The sequence below is a fragment of the Martes martes genome (genome assembly GCF_963455335.1).
Source record: "Martes martes genome assembly, chromosome: 15".
In the NCBI taxonomy this organism is placed as follows: Eukaryota; Metazoa; Chordata; class Mammalia; order Carnivora; family Mustelidae; genus Martes; species Martes martes.
Window position 1 is genome coordinate 49,626,022 of NC_137903.1, and position 23,615 is coordinate 49,649,636.

A 23,615-nucleotide genomic window follows, 5' to 3' on the forward strand; every position below is an offset into this window, starting at 1 on the left:
TGGACTATGACCTTCTCTTCCTTACTCATCACTACATCCCCAGTCTTACACGGTGACGGGCAAAGAGGAGACACTCAAGAAATGTCTGAGGAAGGAAAGCTTTGATGTTCCAGCACATGCCAGATTTAATCATAAAAATACAATGTTACTGAAAGCATTATCAGCCCTGACAGCTGGACATTTTACTAAACTAGGGAAAAAGCTAGGTTCAAACCAATGTTGAAGTAAAGGCAAATTAAAGTGAAGGCAAATTAAATTCATTTTGTATTTTAAACTAAATAAAGACTAAATACAGATTCTTGCTGCCCCGTCCAATCCCCTGGCAGAGGCAGGTAATTTCTTCCATACAGAGTTCTGCTTTTGAATAGTTCTTCAAATTATTCTTTATTGATTGTGCCCATTCAGCTTAAATCTCATACCAGGGTCTTAATAAAAAAATAAAAAGATAAATGTATACCCGTGGTAAATATAGTTTTGTCATCATTAAAATTCTCACATGTCATGAGGGTATATACAAGAACCATGAAGTCCTATCCAAAATTATCAGTTATTTCAGCAAAATGCTCAGAGTTGGCATTTAAAGTTTCCAAGGAATGTGAAAAAGATGAGAGGTCAAAGTTAAGATCAATAAAGATGAATACAGTTTTGGGAACTAGCATCTGATAAGCAGGGCCACCAAATACACGTGCAAAGTTGGTGTAGTGCGAAACTCGCCTAACTGTACACAGTGGCCTTGCTTGAATGATCAGACAATTCTTTGATAATCTAAAGATTTTAAAGAAAATAACAAAAGACAAATGTTGAAATCATAGAAAATCATTTAGACTCAGGAAGCATAAGCAGCCACTGCAGTTATAAAAGACCCTTTCCTTTAGACCTTCAGGAATGTAACAGATACCAATCTTTCTGGCCAGCTTTTTAGAGAAACATCAGGAACTAAAAAGAGAACAGATAACCTAACTGGTAGGATCACTTCGAATGCCTTCAAATTGCAAAACCTAATTGCATCATATAATCTCCTTTTAAAGCTGCAGAATAAACACAAGTTTCAACTACAAATAAACACTCAGGGGTAGCTTGAAAGGATAAATCATTGTGGAGATCGTCTTATTCTTGGCTAGTTTGAACCCAAGTAAGAAAGGTCAGCCAGGAACTCCACGAATCAAGTCTTAGAGGAAGGAGACTTTAACCCTCATCTCACTATGGTGGCTCTGCGAGCTAGAAGCAGCAGCCCGTTATGTTCCTGCCTTTCAAGTGGCTCAAGGGGAGGTATGACATCCATGGCTTTTGTCAAAGCTTCTGTCCAATGGAATCACCTGCCTGGGTAGAGGAAAGCAAATGGTCATTATGGCCGGAGGAGGCTAGACGTAGCTGGGGCTGCACCGAGATGTGGAATGGTGCTGGCTGACCTCCCTTTCCGGCCTCTGGACTGTTCCCGTGTGCTCCTGGTGTGGGCACCAGAGCTGCGTGCCAGACCCCAGCTCTCAGATGGACTCAGCAGCACTTAAAGATAACCCCATATTCAATTCTTCAATGCATATGGCAGGACACATGTGAATTTGTTGTTACAAGAGAATACATTAATGGAAAAATGTGTGTCGCAAGTTTTTGTCAACAAATGAACATCCTAAAAAAAACACTAGTGTTTATACAGAACAGGAAACATTTAAATTCTTCTTAATCTATGTTTAATACTTAAAATGTAACAACAACACAAAAGACAAACACATAACTAAAGTTAACATAAACTATTGACCTCTCATTTTATTTTTCATTTTCTGAAAATTTACCTTAGAAAACAATTTCTGGACGCTCATATAAAAATTAAACAAACTGGCCAAAACCAGATGCATCTCATTACTCCCTTCTTTACTTCAATAATTTTACAAAACCAAAATTATATATATATTAGGGATATCTACAATAAGAAATAAGGAATATACTTAATTTTTGTTGACTATACTCTGACAAGACCGAACTCCAAATGGGTAGATTCATAAACTCAATAAAGAGGTCAGTCATTGTGGTCCCAAGTGTCCTAATGTTAATGAACATTTGCTATGAGTGTCTGTGAACACTTTCATCTCGGTGATGGAAAGCCCCACCCCCCCAAAAAGTGACCTCAGCCAGATAGTGAGTACTTCGTTAGAAGGAACAGAGTCTTATTTATTTTTTCATTATTGGTGTTCAGCACAATGTCTGGTAGGCACTCAGTAAGTGTAGAAAAGGATTTGTCCAAATTTAGGGAAAAAAACTTAATTCAGAGTAAGTAATAAAAATAAAATATTAGGGGCGCCTGGGTGGCTCAGTGGGTTAAGCTGCTGCCTTCAGTTCAGGTTATGATCCCAGGGTCCTGGGATCGAGCCCCACATCGCACTCTTTGCTCAGCGGGGAGCCTGTTTCCCACCCCACCCCCCGCCTGCCTCTCTGCTTACTTGTGATCTTTCTCTGTCAAATAAAAAAATAAAATAAAATAAAATATTAAAGTGTGTTAAGGGGTGCCTGTGTGGCTCCATTGGTTGTGTCCAACTCGACTGGTTCAGGTCATGATCTGGGGATCATGAGATCGAGCCCCTCATCAGGCTCTGCACTTAGCAGGGAATCCGCTGGAGATTCTCTTTCTCTCTCCCCCTCTGCCCCTCCCCCTGCTCGCTGGCTCTTGCTCACTCACTCTCAAATAAATAAATAAATCTTTTTAAAAAAGAGATTCAAAAAGCAAGTAAATAATTTAAAATAACTTTTTCCTACTTTCAAAGTTTTACAAATTCAAGTTCCTTTGAAGTTAATAAGGTATTTTAAAATAAACTGTTTTCTAAATCTTAAGCCAATTCCTCTGCTTATCATCAGTCTCATCGGATAATGTACGGGGGAGCAACATAATTTCAAAGGACATTAAGTAGGCACATGATATAAAATATATGCTTTTACATGATGTTACTAGCACATCTGTTCACTTATTAAACAGAAAATTTCATAAGTAGGCACTAACTTCTAATCTTTCATAAATACCAGGTGTTATGTATTTAGTATCTAGCTGTTTAGTCAATACTTGAAGACTACAATTTTTCCTTATGAGGGTCCTTTCTAAGGAAATAAAGCAGTGTATAAGATAAATTCTCACTCAATAGACTGACAGAAGAATCCAACTTCAAATTTTCAACTAAAATAATGCACACCCAAAGTGCATACCTTTCTTGATTTTTAAAAACTGTTTGAAAACACTTTGTAATGGAACAGATTCAACACTTGGAATTTTAGCATTTAATAGTTTCTGATGTGTTGGGAGAATTATTCTTGCTTACTGTATTTTAAAACAAGTTCTTGTATTTTCACATATTGTTTTAAAAAAATGCAGATTCTACAAATAGTTTAAAAATTGAAGAAGAATTTTATAAAGCCATACTAAATAACCTTGAACTACGAGCCGTGTCTGAAGACTGGGCCATCTGGCAGGAGTTACCTACTGTTTAACATGTATACCTTTGACATCCTGGGCCTCTCGAAGGAGGTCCATAACTTCTCTTTCTGCTTCCTTCAATCTGTCCTCAAAGGCTTGATCTGTCACCGCCTCTTCCCCAGTTCCAAGGTTTGCTATGAGATTCTCTAATTCCTGGAGTTTCACTCGATGATCAGCAACCTGAACATAATCAAGATAGAAAAGGAAAGGCAGCACATGCAAATATTCCTGAAGAACTCAGCTGTGCTTCCTGCAGGAATGATCATCAAAGGGGCGCTCACCCTATAAATACGTAGGTCTATATACTCCACATGTTATCTACTTTTAAACAGGTAACGTGGGTAGTTTTTCTTTATTTCTCTAGCTTCAAGAGAAAAACTATCAAGCCCATTCCTTTGACACGAAACACTACATGTTGAGGATTCTCCAGTTCTGACCTCTCCCTTGCATTTTAGATTGCTCTCCTGATACCTCCACTCGGCTCTGATGGGTATCTCGACTCAACATCCAAAACTATACTGACTTTCTTCTCTTAAATCTTCTTCCCCTGAGTCATCTCCATTTCAATAAACAATGCCTCCACGTACCTTAAGCAAAAAACCCAAGATGCATCCTTGGTGATTCTCTTTCTCTATCCTTGCCCCCCTCTAATACCCTGCCCCCCAAACACACATACTTACCCAGTTCAATCCAGGCTTGCCCTTTTGCCCCACTCCTAACCATCATTCTCCCCATAGCAGTCAGAGCATTCTTCTTAAAATATAAACTGGATTTCCTAGCTTAAAACTCCTCAGTGCATTCCTGCTGGATATGGAATAAAATCTACATCCCTTCCTGTGGTTGACACGGTGTGGCATGAGGTGTCTTACCAACCTCTCCGGTCTTATCACAAACCAGCCCCTCCTCACTCAGGAGGCTCCCGATACCCTCCACCTTTGAGGCCCTCATACCCTGCACTCCCTCTGTCTGAAACAGCCTACCCATCATTTCTCATTAGGCTCGTTCTTTCTCATTCTTAAGACCTCACCTTAAATAAATGTCCTCAGAGAGGACTGATATAGTCGTTCTCCCAGTCATTCTGTTTGTGTTGTTTCTGGTGCTTATCTTAAGTTAGTATTTCTTTATTTAATTTTTATTATTTGTCTCCCAACTGGAACATAAGTCTTTCAGGACAGGGGCCATGCCTATCTTGTTCACCCTTTGTTCTCTAGTGCTCAGTGCACAGGAAGCACCCATTCAAGGTCTACTGAATGAATGAATGAATGATGAATGAATGAATGAATGAGCAAATGCCCTGCTGACAGCTTACCTTGTCCTTCACCAGCCGATAGCAGGCTGGACACTCCTGGCAGCCAGGCCAAGACCGATTGTAGAAATAGTTCTCTTCACACTGGTCACAGCGATTTCCCACAAAACCCTGTTTACATTCACAGCGACCATTGTCTTTGCACTGGAGTGAAAGAGATCCCTCGGGATGACAGTCACAGGCTGCAGAATAAAGTAAAAAGAGTCTATGATAGAGAAAGGAAGGGAGAATGCATTGTCTTTTAACTCAGATTGACATCAGTAAACTGATGGTACTCTCGCATACGTAGGTACTTTTTTGAAAAACAGACCAAATAACGAGAATTCAAATGGTGAAGTCGCTCAGTAGAGAGAACAGAAATTTTTAAGCAAAAATGAATTTTAAAGTACAAAGTGCAGCATCCCTCGGAGGGGACACATTTCCCGTCACTGAGTAATTACAGACATTAGACTATTAAACTCATCGGTGCCATTTCATGCACTTCAAGAATTCTTCTCTACCTCCATGTCTCTGCTGTTTAATATTTCTCTCATTAAGGAACCAGCAAACCCAAATGCTAATATGTATTTTGCATTATTTTATAGTTTGTTTACTCGCTTTGTTCTCGAAACTGGGTCAATGATTTATGCTACATTCCACAGGAGAAATGAAGGAATTCAGAAAGCAAAACACCACACGGTTCCGAGGCTTCATTCCAGGCAAGTGTTTACGCCAAGGAGAAGCAGATGTGTAGATGCAAGCGTACCAAGAGGGCCCCAAGGGTGGGAAGCGACTGCAGCCGGTAAGCCAGCCAACAAGTAAGCTATGAGCAGAGTCTCTCCCTGTCTCATTATCTGCTCTAAGAATGTGATTTTCATGAAGCACAGTGGGAAAGCCCGGTGATCAAAGGGAGACCTTCTTTGGGAAGACAAAAGACTGGAAAAAGAATCAGAAATGGGACACAAGAAGACATAAATAAGGTGGCTGCCAAGGAACGAGAGAAGCTCTCAAGCCCCGGTTTCAGGAAAGGAGGCTTTTCATGGCCTCAAGCCTCTGTGAGGACTTAGGTACAGCCCTGACTATCGAAGTCCGTGGCCCTAACTGGAATCAGGGAAGACTCAGAGCTCTACGCTCCCAGCTCCTTACGTTTGCAGCCTTCGGGCCCAAAGCCGAAGTGGTTGAGCTCGCAGCGCTCACAGTGCTGGCCTGCGATGCCGGGCTGGCACTCGCACTGGCCGGTGCGGACGTCACACTGTCCGTTGGTGGAACCCAACGCATGGCAGTCGCACCTGAAAATGAACATGTGATGTTTCTCCCGTGAGAAAAACAGACTCTAAGCAAACCCGCCTCCCACCCCAGCTCAGCGCAGAACTGATGTGATTTGCACCAGAAAACAGAATCTAAAGGGCTATTAAAACAAAATGGTAAGGGTCATTAAGCACCCGAGGTTCAAGCAATTTCCATGAGTTCTACTCAGAACCTCTCTTTCTAACCTCACCCACAAACAGGGTTAGTCCACTCCTAAAACCACTACAAAGGGACTCTCCAAACTGGCACCCCCTCGGGGCTGACCAGGAGCTTTGAAAATAGAAACTCCCAGGCTGCAGGCCCCCGACAACCTGACCCTGAGCGTCTCTGAAAGCGCCTCAGAAGGTGTCATGTTTGAAAGGTCGCCTGGGTGACTCCGACACCCCTCGGGTAGCTTCACTCCACTCCGCCCTCCCAGTAGCTCCAGTACCACTGTCCAGTACTGCCTCTCGAGTGAGGCACTCAAATAATTTCTGAACAAAATTGTGGCTACCATTACAGGTAACTCATAAAAACCCATCTCTCACAATGGAAAAAAAAAAAAGCACAGCGTCCTTCCCGCAACAGCAGCCGGTGTCTCACCTCTCACAGCCGCGCCCGCTCTGCAGGTTGTAGAAGCCGGGCTCGCAGGCGCCGCAGTCCCGGCCGGTCACGTGGGGCAGACACTCGCACTGCCCCGTCACCGGGCTGCAGCCGCCCTGTTGCGATGCGGCTCCGTAGGGATTGCACGCACAGGCTGGGGGAGGGGGACGGAGACAGCAAGAGATGCAAGTCACCCGACAGAAATACTACAATGTAAGCAATACAGATTGTTCAGATTTCAGCTGATCAGCGCGGCAGCCACGAGTTGCCCGTGGCTACAGAGGGCTTGTGACGTGGCTGGTCTCGAGAGGGGCTATGAATGGGAAACACACATCGGATTCTGACGAGTGGGTACGCAGAACACAGAACATGGCTCTCCATAGTTTTTAATGGATGACTCATTGAAATGATACTATGGTAGATACATCGGAGTAATAAAATACAGGATTTAAAGTCAACTTCATCTGTTTCTCTTTATTTTAATGTGTCTACAAGAAAACTTCAATTACACGAGTGGTTGATACTACGTTTCTGCTGAACAATGCTGCGTTAGACCAAACATCCGTAAATATCTAAAGCGACCGCAAGATGAATTTTCAGAATAAATGAGTATGACTGTAGCAGAACCTGGTTGATGGCTAGCTTACCTTTGCATTTGTCTGCTGGGTTGGGAGCCAGGGGATTTCCAAAAAACCCATCTTTGCAGCGGTCACAGTAGAAGCCAGCAGTGTTATAGATGCATTTCAGGCATTCTCCTGTCAAGCGATTGCAATTTCCAACCGCATTGGGGTCGATGTTGTCATTGCACTGACAGAGGCGGCAAAGCCTCACAGGGCCGTTTCTCCCCAGAGGGTCTCCAAAGTAGCCGTCGTCACAGAGCTCACACCTTTTACCTGTACATGAGACAATCTGCTGTTATGCAAGAAAGGCCTCAGACGTTCCTGGTGCTACTGCGCACAAGCAGTCTGGTTACCAAGTGCGCAGGTGAACCATCACGTGGAGGGCAACATGACACAGTGGACGGGGCACCGGCCCAGGAGAGCAGCGGACCGGGGCTGCAGTCCTGGCTCGGTACAAGACCACTGGAGTGACTCTGGGCACATCTCCATTTTGCCATCAGAAAGACAGCACCTGCTCTGCCTACTGCACTTCAACTGTCCTGAGGACTAGCTGCCATCGTACATTCAAAGTGCTTTGTAAATGAGTCGGGCTCAGGCCCAAGGGACGGCGCATTCATATGTTTGTTTTGGCTTATGATATTAAAAGAGATGAAGTGCCCCTCAGTACCGTCAGTTTCCTATACAACAGACAGAGCAGGACAATCTCCCTACAATGAAAAGACATGGGCTAATCCTTCGTTGAGCTCTGCCAACTAGTACAGAATCAGAGTATCTTAGAAGAGAACTCAGAAACTGCCATTTGTCTCCAGCTTCTATTATAGCAAAGGGACCAGAGAGGTTAAATAACTTGCCCACAATCAAACAGCTAGAATCCAGGACTCTTTCCAGCATACTCACTGCTCCTCCTCCTTCCTTTTCCACTTTCCCATCATTATTAGCTCAAGCTGGAATCTTAATATCTTTGTAGCTGACAGGGAATGAATTAACTTAAGCTTCTGGAGAAATCAAAGTTTGCTCATTTGCTCATTTAATGAACATTTGCTGAGCATCTCTTATACATAAACGCTGTTCTAGATTGTCAGGATGATGTGGTGAACAAGGTAGACAAGATCTCTACTCTCACGAAGTTTACACTATAGTTGGGGGAGAGCAATCCACAGATACCTAAATAAAAAAGATTATTTTGGATGGGGATAAGCATAACAAATTAAACAAAACAGAACAACATGACAGAGTGACAGGGTTAAGGGCTACTTCATTGGGTGGTTAGAGAAAGCTCTGTAGAGAAGAGATACCTGGGATGACAACGGAAAGACAGGAAAAAAAAAAAAAAACAACAACAGCCATGCTAATATCCAAGGAAAGAATGTTCCAGAAAAACACGATAAGCTTATGGAAGTAGTAAGAGCCAACCATGTAGATCATAGTATTAAAAAAATCTGGTTTAAATTAAGGTGCAATGAGGTGATATTAGAGGGTTTTTAAAGTGACATGCCCTGATTTACATTTTTTAAAAGATCTTATTTATTTGAGAGAGAACGAGTGGGGGGCAGAGGGAGAGAGAGAAGCAGACTCCCCACTGAGCACAGAACCCTGACACAGGGCTTCATCCCAGGACCCCACGATCACGACCTGAACCAAAGTCAGATGCTTAAGGGACTAAGCCACCCAGGTGCCCTTGATTTACATTTTAAAAGGATTATCCTGGCAGCAGTGTGAGAATGGACTGCAGGGAGACCCATGAGGAGGCTCTTCTAGGGGAGAGACCCCAGTGGTGTGGACCAGGGCAGTGGCAGTGGAGGCCGTGAAACTCAGTCAGATGTGAGATCGAGCCTGTCACACATGCTGGCTGACTGTTTCCAGGAAATAAAAGAAAGAAGAATCAAGGACAAGCCTAGGATTTTAGCTTATAGCCGGAGGACCTAGGTGAATGGTAGTCTTTTCACTGAGATGAATAAGACTGGGGAAGGACAGGGGTTGGGGCTGAAGAAAAAGGGACGAAGTCAAAGATTTAGCTTGGATTTGCTTAAATTTGAGATGCCTTTAGCCATCTGACTCAAGCAGAAAATTAAAAAGACACATTCAAATTAACAAGACCTGAAGAGAGTTTAATAAAGATACCAACTATACGAGTGTGGGCAGGGTGTAAGCAACCCCAGGGGACAGGGCAGCCCCGGGGGTAGCGACTGTGGGGCTCTATGACCCGGGCCTCAGGGGCTGGGTGGAGGGAGCAGTTAAGCGGAACCTCACGTGAAAAAGGGCTGTTTGGAGAAAGCTAGCGTCAGGAGCAGAGAACCCTGAGGAAGGTCACTAAGCCACAGGGACCCCTCCTTGGCCCCGAGAAGGGGCCTTGGACTAAATACTCTGCCCCCCTCTCTCCCCGCCGACCTCCTCTAGGTGCTTCCTGCTCCCTGAACACAAACGGAGGGCCCATGTGATGCATGCGTACAGGTGCCGTGGGGTGGAAAAAAATGAAGAAAGGATGTGCAGGAGCAAAGGGAAGGCTTCCAGTCCACCAGCCAAGCGAAGATGGCAAGTAGGTCGCCGGCGCTCGGCAGAGTGTGTGGTCGGGACCTAAGACAGATTTTTCAGGAGGCACAGAAAGTCTTTTGAAGCTAGAAGACGAGATCTGTTCACCTGAGAGGAGAATACAGATCACGTGGACGTGGGAGTCTCAGGCTGAGAATCAGGAGTGATAAAAGGAGCCTCAAGAGAAGAGGGAAGGAAAGAGACCCAAGAGAGGGCAGTGTCCCCAAAGACAAGAGGAGAAATGTGGGGGGCGGAGTGAGCAGTCACCAGTGTCCACATTGCTGAGACCGGGTCAGAGGAGGACTGAAAACTGACCCCTGCGTTTGGCAAACGGTGGTCATTGGTAGTCACTGGTGAGGTGAACAGAACAGAACCTGTGGCCGGGGGCGGGCTGGAAGAGGAACAAGGATGCTGCGTGGGCCCTTCTTGTCTCTGGTGTGAACAGTTACCAGACCCTCACCCGAGACCCTTCTCCAGACCAGGGTTAGGACAGCATGTCAGCTTTTCATAGGGTCGCTTAACCATTCTAGGTATGATCTATATTTAAAATGCCTTGAAACCTGTTTTGAATAAAACTTTTTTTTAAAATCTGGTAGAAAACCTAAAACAGGGGTGCACGGGAGCCCATGGAAAGCTTTCATGCCAAAGTACCTTCTGACAATAACAGCTAAGCTATCCTTTTGTCTCAGAGTCCAGGATGTAGGTTCAAGTCCTGGATGTACTACTTACATGACTCTGGGCAAGTTAGGTACTTTTTTTTTTTTTTTTTTGCCTCAGCTTTCCTGATCATCCCCTCCCCACCCTGGGGGAGGCATTGTTCCTTCTCCTCTATCATGGTCTTAAAATTATCTGTGTTTCCAGCTATATTTTTAGCCCCTGAAGAGCAAGGACCATCTCTTATTCATGTCTGTATTCCCAAAGCCAGGCACTCAAATGAATGTGATGAAAAAAAGAGTATCATCATCATCATTATTATTAATTTGCCTCAAAAGATCATTTTAAGATCAAATGCGAAGCACAGCATGTGTGCGGAGCTCAGGGGCTACAGGCAGTTCTTCCTGCCCTTCAGCAGTCTTCTAAATAAGAAACATCTTACCCCGTGTCTGCAAACTTTTTTAGCCAAAAAATATCTGCATTCATTCAACAAGCATATGTGTCAGGTGTTATTCTGGGTGTTAGGAATACAAAAGCCAATAGAACAGACAAAAGTCCCTGCTGTCGCGGAGCTTAACAGGGGTTAGAAGGGGGAGGACAGACAATAAACAAGCGAATAAACAGAAAAATACCAAGTGGTTAAAAAGTGCTATGAAAAAAGGAAAGTGGGATATAGGACTAACAAGTGACGGCATCATCTTCCGCAGGGTCTATGCTGCTTTGCGCGTGGACCCATGAACACCCGCAAGTCAGATGATAACTAACAAAACAAACATACTTCACGAGTCTTGTGTGAGAGAATCTGGTTACAGACTAACAAGTTTACAACATTTTGCAAGATCTCCTAGAGGACACTCCATCACTCCAGCATGTATCCCAAGTCGTCTCGACTCACCATTTGAATTCTTCAGCATGGCCATGCGAACATCCCCAATGCTTAACTTAGTTTTAGGCTTGCAGTTTACCCAATGGACCAATAGAATGAGCAAACAGATCTCTCATCAAAATGCCATATTAAGTACCTCTAAGAAGAGATTCTGCAGGGCGATGTTTGCTATATGCTGCGGCAGCAGAGTGAAAAAAGGTCCTAAAAACCTGAGGGAGTAGTGGAGGGCAGGTCACTGCGGAAAGTGATGTTTCAACCCGACTCCAAGGTGAAGAGAGGAGTTGAACAAGAAAAATGAGGTCTGGGTGGAACAAGTTGGGGTAAAATGTTCTAAAAAAGGCAGACTGTGCATAAAAGGACATAGAGTGTGGCTGATCTGATGGATTACAAGAAGCCCAGGGCAGCTGCAGCAGAGACCACAAAGGCAACAGAGGGTAATGGGGAATGAGATCGGAGAAATCCATCTATGAGCCGCTGCTGGGCCATTGTTTTCAAATACACATATACAAAGAGTAAAAAATCTGAAAGTCTACACTGGTTTCTACTTCTTATTTTCTCAACTACCTTAAGCAAATGATTGAATCCCTCTGTGTTGCAATGCCCTTGTGCTCAGTGTGGGGTCGGAGGAGTAGAAAAGGGAAGATGGAGTATTTTGATGTTTCCCAATGATTCAAGAGTGTTTTGATGAAGTACAAGAGATACAAATTATTAGCTGAGTGGTTTTTTGTCTCATTTATTTCCAGGCAGCGATATCTTTGAAGAAAAAGTCTGTGATGGAGTCAAGGGTTCTATCAGAAGCCTAGCCAGAACCTCGCCATTACACGGAGGCTGAAGTCAATGGAGGAGCCCTGGTCTCCACAGTCAGTCAGCAAGACTGTTCCTTGAGTAGCTAGCAAAGATCAAGTTTCAGGTTCTTATCAAAAAGAAGGACTCAGAGAATAGGAATAGATGTCTATCCAAAGCTATAAAAATATTTTTTCCTAACTAAGTGTGATGGGCTCCGATGTACTGAAAGGACTATTGAAGAAAGAACAGAATGAACTTGAAGAATTTAAAAATTACCACTTTATATCAAGAATCCCAGGACAGCCCCACAAACTAAAAATCAAGCGTTGGTTCTCATCTTGGGTGGGAGAGCATATAGAGGTGGTCATGAGCTCCTCCAGGGACCAACCAGGCAGCTTGGACATGTGGGTAACTTCATGTCTCTGTGCCTCAGTGTTCTTAGCTGTAGTATGGGTATCCCAGCAGAACCCACTTCAAGGGGCTGTGAAGATCACTGAGGCAAAAGGTGTACAATGCTTAGAGAAGTACGTGGCTGTAAATGTGTTAGCTATTGTTTGTATCTGATATGCATTTTATGAATCCATAATAAATCTCTTTCATGCACAACTTTTGCCCGCTTAGATGACTGTAATCACGGCACCAAACAACCCAACAAAATCTGCAAGTCCCCCAGGCTATGCGCCCTAACGTATTTTTGTCAGATGGAACACGGACTGACCGGTGGTGCCGGTAGGACAGTTGGTGCACACCACCTCCTGCGTCTTGGGGACAACGGCACAGCTTGAGCCCCCAGGACACGGGCAGGGCTGGCAGTCGGAGGAGGTGCCCGAGGTGGGATCGCCGTAGTACCCATCGCCACACTTCTCGCAGTGGGGGCCGGCCGTGTTGTCTCTGCAGTCACAGACGCCTGTGTGGAGAGGGGGTGTGAGAAAACAGGCAGGTGTGCCAGCAGGTAAGACCAGGAGCACTTTCCTGCCCATCCGCTGGAGAGGATTTCAGTCCAGCGGCCCCCAAAGATCGTTGTCTCACCTGTCTCGGGGTCACAGGTCTCGCTGTGTCCGTTGCAGGTACAAAGCACACACGGGCTGTACGGCCCGAGACTCGGAGTCTCTCTTCTGTAACCCGAGAGGCACATCTCACAGAACTGCCCGCCGTACCCCACAGGACAGGTGCAGGACTCCACCCAAGTGGCAGGCACCCCAGGCCCCGGGCGAGCGCTTGTCAGGGTGACATCATTCAAATACCCAGCACCTGCGTGTGGTGTAGATCAGAGAGTCAGTGAATGGGCTTCTGTGTTCCAAAAGCTTACAGAAAGGTAATAAAGCTAAAGAGGAATCAGACACAAAATTCCAGAGACAACCAGCTATTGGCTTAACTCATCTATTGGAAGAGAGAACTGGAAAACAACATTCACGACAGTCATGGGGCACCCGGTGCTGAGGATCTGGAAAGGCAGGACAGCAAACACATCCTAAACCCATGCCCAACCGGCTCTGTTGGGCTTGACAGGTGTCTCAATCACCAATATATAAAAGTAAAAGCGCTGGACAGTATTTTGGGCCAAGGGGAGATCAGAACAAGAATGCAGGAGACAAGAAGAGTCTGTAGCCATTAAGCAGTATTTCTGTTCTTTTGCTACAAAAGCAGGCCCTGATTGTAAAGTTCAGGCATAAGAAAGCAAGGAACACACCTGCCTACAAGCACCACTCAATTATACCATTTTTTGCCCAGCAGAAAATAGCAAAAACTGGTGACCAAGTTTTAATATTAAGGTCTACTTTGGCAAAGGTACAATTACGCCAAAGCCAGTGTGCCATATGTCACAGTGCTTCCCTGCTTCCGGAAGAAAATAAAAACAGGAAGCCGTGAATTGGTTTAGACCAATGGGTCATCCAACCCAACACGGCCCATGACAGCCTCAGCAGGAACATGCCACCAAGTGGCAGTCCTTAACTACATCATCATTTCCCTATGTCATGAAATATCACCTGCCTTTTATAGAATTCTTAGAAACTGACAACCTCAGGCTGAAGGACATCTCTTCTATGACTGCTCTGAACTTAGTTACTTTTAATACATTTATGGATTTTGTCAACAGCTAGATCATGAGATATACCCACTGGGTAATATGCTTCCAATTCTAACCATTCTTAAGTCTCCCATCCTAAAAAGCACTCTTCCTCTCATCGTGTCCCTACTCTTGGATTATAATCCACCTCTTTTCCTTCCCTTACAGCCAAACTTCTTAAAAGAATAAGCTTTATTCTACTTCTTCACCTTCAAATTACTTGTCAAAGCCCTGCAGCGTAACTTCACTTTCAACACTTCTTTAAAAAGAAAAAATATCACCAATGATTCCTTAGTCCCCAGTCCGAAATCTTTATAAAGATTTATAAACCCATCCATTATTTCTCTTCCTTAAAATTCTTTTTTCTCCCTTAAGTCTCAACACATGGCCCTTAGATAACTATGTTTCTGGGGTAGTCCACCTTTCAATTGATTCTAGATCTCCAGTCCTAACTTAATCCTAAGCCCCAGACCATTATTTCTAACAACTTACAAGATACTTTTGTCTGGATATTCACGTAGGCATCTCAAAAACCAACACATCCAAGTTGCAAATACGACTCACCACGCCACACCACCACCCCTCTGACTCCACCCAAACAGCCTGAGCTTTCTACAGAAAAAGGTCCTCATTAAAAAAAAAAAAAATTATAAGGAAGGATTTTAAAGGCACATTGAAAACAGCTCTGTTTAACATTATAATGAACCTTCACTCAGGAATTTATAGTTTTTCATGATTTAGCTGACAGTTTAAAGGGCTTGGTAATAGCAATAAATAGAAAGAAATAAAGGTTAAGCATGTGAGCTGGCAGAACTACATGTAAGATTCTTAGACTATGTTTAGAAAAGTCACCTCATTAGTCTTAATCATTATAAAACAATGCCATTTACTAATTCTAGCAAATTTTCTCCAGGTCCTTGAAAGTGGTTTAACAAGTGCATTAATTTTATACATAATTCACGTATACTGAGATAATTCTTTCCACTTCTTTAGGACCAGTGCTATAGTATTGGGACTTTAGAGATCAACTTTTGCATTATGCAGATCCTTCTGCCCTAAAATCTTAATGTTCTCAAATTATATCATAACTTACTTCTCTCACTATATGTCCCACGGATTTTGATAGATGTCAAATTATTTAAGAGCTTCTGAAATTCGAAAGGGGTGAGAGGAGGCCTCCAAGGGTAATCTGTTGCTTCATGGAGCCTAGAGAGAAAGAAAGGGCCACGTTAGCCTCTGTCAGGACAGCTGTGGATGCTGAGAAAGCATTTCGTATGCATTTCTGCCACCAACAGTGCAATGCTCTGACGATCTAACCAAGTCAGAAACGGGTCTGTTGGTTTAATAGTACAGCTGGAAAGGGTACAGTAAATAAAGGGAAGGCTTCCTCTTCCAAAGTCACCTTTATAACCCAAACTTTTTTTTTTTTTAAGATTTTATTTATTTATTTGACAGACATGGACCACAAGTAGGTAGAGAGGCAGACAGAGGGAGAGAGAGGGAAGCAGGCTCCCTGCAGAGAGCCCGATGCGGGGCTCAATCCCAGGACTCTGAGATCATGACCTGAGCTGAAGGCAGAGGCCTAACCCACTGAGCCACCCAGGCGCCCCTCCAAACGTTTTTCTTCAACAGCTTGAGGCCTGATAAGCTTAGGTAAAGAAACCACTTTTATAACTCCGCTCAAGTCAGACTTTACAAAGAAGACCATCTTACCTGAAGACGTATTTCACAGTGGTCTCACTCGGATAGGCATTGCCCTGAGCGATCAAGGGCACGGACACTCTCAGGCCAGCTCCCTCGAGCACCAGGTCTTCTGCAGAGAGGCGAGTATCTCGCCTGTCCACCCGAAAGGAGAAGGAGAGGTTCTGACCGTAACTCAACACCTGCTTGCCCAAGAACTTAGCTGCAAACAGACACAGTGGTGGGCGAGAAGGTGAGAAGGCGAGTGGACAGGAGCGCTCTTCACGCCCGACTGCCGCTGAGCCTTACTTACCGGGAGCAATGAAGTACCTAGGGAAGTAGCTGTCTGAGATGACGGCGATATCCTGCCTCTCAGAGGACCACTCCAGCGACGCTTCAGAGCCATCCCTCTGCTCCACACGCCACCCGTCTTCATCTGCAAGTACGGGAAGGAAGCATATCACACTGTGAGCATCCTGAATTCAGGTCCTCTATACAACACCAAAAAATACAGAAAGTCACCAATAAGGACTTCTGAATACACGGATCCTACGATGGTACCTGTACATGCTTAACACCCTCGAGCTATATTTTGATTTTACATAAGTTTATACTATAGAAAACCCTAAATCCATGTGTTTTCATTAAATTACAAAGCCAAACAGGGGATGCCTGGGTGGCTCAGTTGGTTAAGGTCTGCCTTCGGCTCAGGTCATGATCTCAGGGTCTTGGGATCGAGCCCCGCATCGGACTCTCTGCTCGGCAGGAAGCCTGCTCCTCTCTCTCATTCTCTCTCTGTGCTCTCGCTCTCTCTCTCTCTCAAATAAATAAAATCTTTAAAAATAAAAAAAAAAGCCAAACAAAAAAAATCAACATTTAAAAACAGAATGTTGCCACCATCAAAAAAATCCTCAAAAAGTTACTGATTTTTAAAAAAATGCCGTAAGTCCAGTCTCATAATTCTGGGAGACAGAAGGGAACGTCCAAATTACCGATCTGAAAGGTAGAGGTTATCGGATAGACGCTGTAGCCGACGGCATTTGTACAGACAGAAGAATGCCCGAAGCAGAAGCAGGGTGTGCAACCCCTCGGATTGGAGGGTTCCAGATTAAAAAATCCAGGTTTGCATCTGAAAAACATAAAGATATAATCAGGAGTTTCTTGGACTTGAAATATGAAGCCAGAAAAAAAACAGTACGGCCAGAGGAAGAATGCGCTACCTCTCGCAGCTGAAGCCTTCAACATTGTCTTTGCAAACACATCTTCCTGTTTCAACATTACACTCATCCACGCTACCAGAAGGATTGCAAGAGCACGGCCTGTGGATGGAGAAAGCAGTAAGACAGAGAGAGAAGAGAACTGAGCAAGAAATTCCACTCTTAAAGTCAACCTTTTGTTGGACACGTTAATATATTTTTTTAAAGGAAAACATAAAAAAGCAAAAGGAGTCCTAAACTCAGTTTCCTATCTGGATTTGGTTTCAACCAGGGATATGTGTATCACATTTCCATACTAAAAACCCTGCTTCAACTCTGTTACAAACCAATTTTCTGGACCATATTTACAGCGAGAAGTTCTTGACAATCACTGTGGGGGAAAACGTTTATAATGCTGAAGACAAGCCTCGAGGACTCTTATTCTTGATCAACCACGTTTAGAACCTGCCCCCTTTCCCTGGGTTTGAAAAGTCTTACCTGCACCCTGCCTCTGTGAGAGAATGGTACCCAGGCTGGCAACGGTCACACTTATCACCCATCACTCCCGGCTTGCAGCTACACCTGCCGTAACTGTCACACTGTGTGCTGAGAGAACCTAAAATTTAAAGAGCTTGTCAACGACCAGAAATGCAAGTAAATACGTCAAAGAAAAAAAAAATGGGTAACAAAAAACAATGCCTGAAACCCAAGATGTCATCTCTAGACAGTTACCAAGAGAAGATCAAATTGTAAATCCTAATGGTCTCAGTATCATATCCTTTCGAGCCATACCATTTTAACCTCACAGACACACACCCGGCTCATCAATGTTGAGAAGCAAGTGTGTCTGCACCCAGGGATAAACCGCTCCCCAAACCAGTTGCTTCTCTGTGGACAAGCACAGGCTCCTTAAGGCCCACGTCTAGAATTTACATATCTACAGGCACAACAACATAAAGGTCAGACTCTGGAAACAGGAGAGCAGACTCAGAGCATTCTACATCTCTGAACACATACAACATGCCGGGGAAAGTCCAGCCCTTTAAGGATCGTGAACGAAACAAAATCATTAACGAGCCAGAACTCACGAAGCAGCTAACCTTTTCCAGTCAAAGTTCAAATGGTCTCTAGGATCGGGTTACTAATTATTTACACAAAACCATGACTCAGGCCAAGCCCACACTTATTTATATATACCAGAAAATCACTGGGAGGTTGAACTTGGTTAAACAGAGTGGAGGTGGGGAGGGTCAGGCACATCCTGTGTCATTTGCCTGGGACAACAGTGCACACACTTCCACTCTTCCCCTGTGTAGGTGCCTAGGAAGCAAAGCTTTGTTTTCTGGGGGGATGCGGGATTTTGTCTTTCAATCCGTCAGGCTGATGCTGGCTTTGCCTATCACTTACCCACGGGACTACAGTGACAGGGAGAGCAGGCTTCGCTGTTCCCGAGGCGGAAGAAATTCTCCCGGCACCTCTCGCAGTTGGCGCCATCGGTGTTCCCTTGGCAGTTGGTACAGTGGCCCCCGTGGCCGGTGGACCGGTATAGTTCAGGGTCAAAGTAGCACTCCTGTGAGCGGCCATTACAGTCACAGGCTGTTGGCCGAAAAACATGAGTTATGTCAGATCCGCATTCCTTGGCTGAACGGCATTTCAAAAGACTCTAAAGCAAACCAAACCACCATCTCCCACGTCTCTGGGGCACAATGGGGGGCAGAATAAGAACGCCCACTTGAGGCGTTGTTCATTTGAAAACAAAAACAAGAGGTCAATGAAGGGTTTAGATAGTCAGGCTATCGGTTTACCCAGAGATGGTCTTATCACAATTCATGCCATCGTAAAATAGGAGGAATTCCTGTACTTAGGAATCTCCAGGCAATTGTTTATACACAAGTGAAAGGCAAGTCAAACTGCAATTTTTCCAAATCTTTATCCTTCGTTCTAATACCAACTCCAACAACAGGGAACCAGTTTGTATTCAGGCTTTAATGTACCTTAACTCTTCGGGCCCCAGACAATTGAAGTAAGTTAAGATACTAACTTTCTAAGTGCCAGGTTGCTTGCAAGGCCAGACTGGCGTAATCTGATATGTATGGGTTAAAATGAGTGCCTCTGTGGAAGGAAGCAGCACTGAAGAGAAATCCAGCTTCCCTAGACACATCTATCTCCTGGGGAGCCACAAAGCCAACCGGGTCCTCCGTTAAGTAACTATGTTCCCTGCAGAACACAATTATATTTTAAGAGCAAGTATATGTAGTTACAGAACTTCTTTTCTGTGTTTACAGTAAGTTTATTTTCTTAGAATTACTGATGTCACACAAAATACTAGCAGTATCTTGAGCACTAAATACAGTTTTATTTGATTTTAGATAAACCAGGTTGTTTTAAAGAAATGTTTGAATAGGGCGCCTGGGTGGCTCAGTGGGTTAAGCCTCTGCCTTCGGCTTAGGTCGTGATCCCAGGATCCTGGGATTGAGGCCCGCCTCAGGCTCTCTGCTCAGCAGGGAGCCTGCTTCCGCCCCCCCACCCCCCCCACGGCCTGCCGCTCTGCCTACTTGTGATTTCTCTGTCGAATAAATAAATAAATAAATCTTTTTAAAAAAAAAGTCTGAATATATATTTTTTCTTTCTCGTCACCTCCCCTTCCTTATAATCAGTTTTTCACAGTATTATACTTGAAAACTTTTTAGAAACTTAAGTCACTGGCACCAAAAACTAGAATTGTGTTAAGTAACTTGGAAAGCTCCCTTTCTACTTCTCGTCTCTCAAGTCTCCCTAGATTATCCTGCACATCCCACCCCCCGCCAAACCCAGCCCACCCCCACCTAAACACTTTGGTGCCCTGGGACCATATAGCAGAACACTCCCCTTGTCTACACTGTCCTAACCCACAGGTAAAGCAGGCGCTGTGTGTCCTTCACAAACAGCTAGTTAAGACAGAAGGCTGTAATCTTCTCTTCTCCAACCCCAGCATCCTGACAATACTGAAGTACTGTCCCAAGGGCCAGAAACTTAGTGCTGAAGGTACCCAAGGAGGAAGGCAGATTGATTTAGTTCCTTATCAAAATCCTTTAGAAACAGTTTTAGGTTCACTTGCCGGTTTGGAACATTTTCATAATGTTCCTGGAGAGACTCAAGATATGACCCCCATCAGGGCACCTCGGTGGCTCAGCCAGTTAAGCCTCTGCCTTCGGCTCAGGTCATGATCTCAGGGTCCTGGGATCGACCCCCGCATTGGGCTCTCTGCTCAGCAGGGAGCCTGCTGCCCCCCCACCCCCGCCTCTCTACTTGTGGTCTCTCTGTCAAATAAATAAATAAAATCTTAAAATAAAAAAAAAAGACATGACCCCCATCACTAAGCAAAGTACTTTTCACACACATGTGTACATTTATTGAAATGTCACGTCTTGGGGCATTTCACCGTTTCGGTTAAGACCTTTATCGCTGAGCTTCTCACACTAGCTGTTACAGTTCAGTCAAGGACTGAAGCTCAAGCAAGCGCCTAGGAATCCTAGAGGGGCTGTACGATTTATCTTCAAATCTGGGATTTGCTGAGGAAAAGGAAAGATAAGAAAACCTGCTCTAAGGCAACTAAGAGAAATAGTCCTGAGTCAAGATACTGGTCGTTTCTCAAGGTTTCTGCCAATAAGTCCAGTGAGCTCAGAGTGTCTCTCTTATTCCTTTATCAAGAGTATATGATAAGAAATATTTATAAGGTCATAAAAAATTATAGCTGCTTTAAAAGTTTCTTATTTTTAAGTCCTTGACAAAGCATGATTACATAGCTTCATGGTTCCTTTCTCCTAAGGCTTCTTTCTCTATCTGTCCAGAATAAACCAAGCCATTACGGGGATAAAACAAGGTGCAGTCTTTCCTTTTACTCTTTTCTAGAAATACTTGGATCTACTTTCCTTCCCAAAGCCACCTCTACATGGGAGGAGCAGGAAAATCCCCCCTGTTGCGCTCTTTAGTGAAATAAAGGAAGAATAATTTTGAGAAATAATTTTTTGAATGGCAGCCTTAGTCCAGAACTCAATGTACCAAACACGTGTTCATCAATGACCCTGACTGCTGGTAGGAAAACATTTTAACGTGCAGCTAAGGCAAGACTAGATAAACCATACCTTATAGTAGGCTACACTGGCCTAGCCCTTGGATCCAAGCCAAGTTCCAAACCCTGGAGATGCTGCTCCCACTCTGATACTGAAACTGAACAAAATGAACATGCTTTGTGTTCGTAGCCAACTGCCTTCATCTATGATTTTCCTCCGATGGGCGTACAGGTTACCGTTCTACGCTTTCCAATTACAGAAGCAGCACTGCCTTCCAGAGTTCTCCTTTCAAGGAGGAACAGAAGGAAGTCACCCATTCCTTCTCCCCGCTCTGGAAGTCCTCAAGATAATTTAATGACTGAGGCCAAGGGGCACTCACGCAGGCATTCGCTGGCACTCTCCGCAGTTGCCCTCCTCCACGGCCGGTCGTTGAAGAAAGGCAGACACTTTTCACAGTCGACCCCGTAAGTATTATGTTTGCAATTACACACCAGCTTGTCAAATTCATTCTTCACACACTCACTTGCATGGCCGTTGCATTTACACCTGGGAAGAGAACAGACAAAAATACGAAATGGCCACCAAGTCCCAGAAATGGATGCAGAAAAAAGGAGGTACAAAGAGAACGAAACACAACCCCAGAACAGTTTTTTATTTTTTACTCATTTATTTTTTAGTTTTACCATTCAAGACTATAAACTGAGGAACTAAGCAAAATTAAGTAATGACTGAGTTTTCAGGTAGGAAGAAAAATTAAACAAGCAAAAAAAAATCCTCCCCCTAAAACATCTTTACTTAATAGGGGATGAAGCATTAACCAGACGTGGGAAGAAAGTCTCTAGCAATTTTGGAGGCTTCTGCAATTTCTAGGATCACTTCCTGAAGTCAACTGTGTGTATCAAGCAGCAGCCAAGTGTGGAGGTAATGCAGAGTAAGGACCCTGAAGGCTGGTTCCATGGGCTTGGGACCTGGCTCTGTGACTTACCGATGTCACTTAACCTCTGCGGCTAACCTGTAAGATAGGGACGATGACAATGTGAATTTCACGGGGTTATCAGGAGGACCAAGAAGCTGCTTTATTCATGTGCCTAGGATTGTGCAGGCACAGTACAAGTGAAAAATCTGGTCATGGCCGTTATCTGTCATAATGATTTTAAAGTATCCCGACTGAAGGTAATAAGAGGCGTTCAGCACCTCACCACCACATGCAACTCCAGTAGCCTGACACTCCCTCATGTTGTTTGGGGCAAGAATGCCCGAAGGAACCCCAGGAGCAGGTACAACCCTAAACTAAGGACTCATGGAGATGCTAAAACATGCTCTAGTGCTCTGATGTTCCCTTCGCTGGCTTCCTTGAAGACAGAATCAGGCCCAACGTTCCCCCTGCTACTCTATAATACCTTTCAAACCTTTCAGAAACATCAACAGTCCACCAGGATGAATCCCAAATTCCTATCCCCGGCTCTCATCTCTCCCTCCAGCTCCTATCCCTGACGGGTACACAAGTTCAGATGTCTCCTATAACCTAAAATGATACATGTCTACACCTAAACTCATCCTCTCCCTAAATTCGCTCATCTTCTTCATTTACTTCATTAGTAGTACCACCGTTCTCCTGATCATTGAACCTGAACATCATCCTTGACTGATGTCCTGATAATTCTTGCTTCACAATAAAATCCATCTGCCATGTTCCTTTCCCATCTACTGTCACCACTCTAATGTCAGGTATTTGTCATCTAATACCCAGATCACAGCATCACAAGAAGAGAAATTCTCTCGATGGTCTCTCCTTTCACCTTGCCCGCAGGTCATCTTCCTAACCGCCATTTAGATAGCACTGGCCTACTTCAAAAAGTACACGGTTTCTCATGGATTAGAGTCTCGATCAGCTTTCACTCTGTCAGCTCTACAGATTCACAGAGGAGATGTTCCTCAAGCTGAGTAGATCTACAACCTCCCAGCCCTACACTTGTGCTTGTGACCTGCCCACCCTGCACCCACCCACACGCCCTCCCTCCTTATTCAGATTCTGCCCCTGCTTCAGGGACCGGCTTCCTCCCCATCAGCTCCCCGCCCCGGCTTGACACATCCGTCTCATTTTCCAACATATGGCCTCTTTCTATCTAAAACACGTGTTTTAATTTTTCACATATTCATACATCGCCTGCCCCCTTCATTTGTAGGATCCTAGAAGGTCACGTCCTACTCAGCAGGTGAACGTCTTGTGCTGCCTTGGTGGCTTCCGAGGGCCCGTCGCAGAGCTTTGCACTGAGGCGCTCAGTTAGGATTCACCCGGTGTGCTGATCTGACAGGGTTTTAGAAAACCTAATTACTTTGTTTCCAGGATAATGAGAAGGTCTAACAACATTATTAATACGGTTGTAAACAAGTTGCTACATTCCCTTCTAAACCAAAGCTCCAGTCACTTTCAAAGTTATTTCATGGTTTGGGGCACCTGGGTGGCTCAGTGGGTTAAGGCCTCTGCCTTGGGCTCAGGTCATGATCTCAG

General features: G+C 44.4%; 1 protein-coding gene across 1 annotated transcript in view; it reads right to left on the bottom strand.

The window, feature by feature from the left end:
• LAMC1 (laminin subunit gamma 1) overlaps window positions 1–23,615 on the bottom strand; it is a gene marked incomplete at its 5' end in the record, with an annotated part of 126,039 nt that overhangs the window by 15,163 nt on the left and 87,261 nt on the right. Inside the window, 15 exons of the mRNA XM_080824502.1 lie at window positions 3,481–3,637; window positions 4,767–4,945; window positions 5,889–6,031; window positions 6,633–6,786; window positions 7,280–7,525; window positions 12,826–13,014; window positions 13,137–13,358; window positions 15,269–15,381; window positions 15,889–16,078; window positions 16,169–16,291; window positions 16,848–16,984; window positions 17,076–17,174; window positions 17,550–17,667; window positions 18,459–18,647; window positions 21,483–21,649. Of these exons, the coding sequence (XP_080680628.1) occupies window positions 3,481–3,637; window positions 4,767–4,945; window positions 5,889–6,031; window positions 6,633–6,786; window positions 7,280–7,525; window positions 12,826–13,014; window positions 13,137–13,358; window positions 15,269–15,381; window positions 15,889–16,078; window positions 16,169–16,291; window positions 16,848–16,984; window positions 17,076–17,174; window positions 17,550–17,667; window positions 18,459–18,647; window positions 21,483–21,649 (2,426 nt within the window). The remainder of the gene's footprint in view (window positions 1–3,480; window positions 3,638–4,766; window positions 4,946–5,888; window positions 6,032–6,632; window positions 6,787–7,279; window positions 7,526–12,825; window positions 13,015–13,136; window positions 13,359–15,268; window positions 15,382–15,888; window positions 16,079–16,168; window positions 16,292–16,847; window positions 16,985–17,075; window positions 17,175–17,549; window positions 17,668–18,458; window positions 18,648–21,482; window positions 21,650–23,615) is intronic.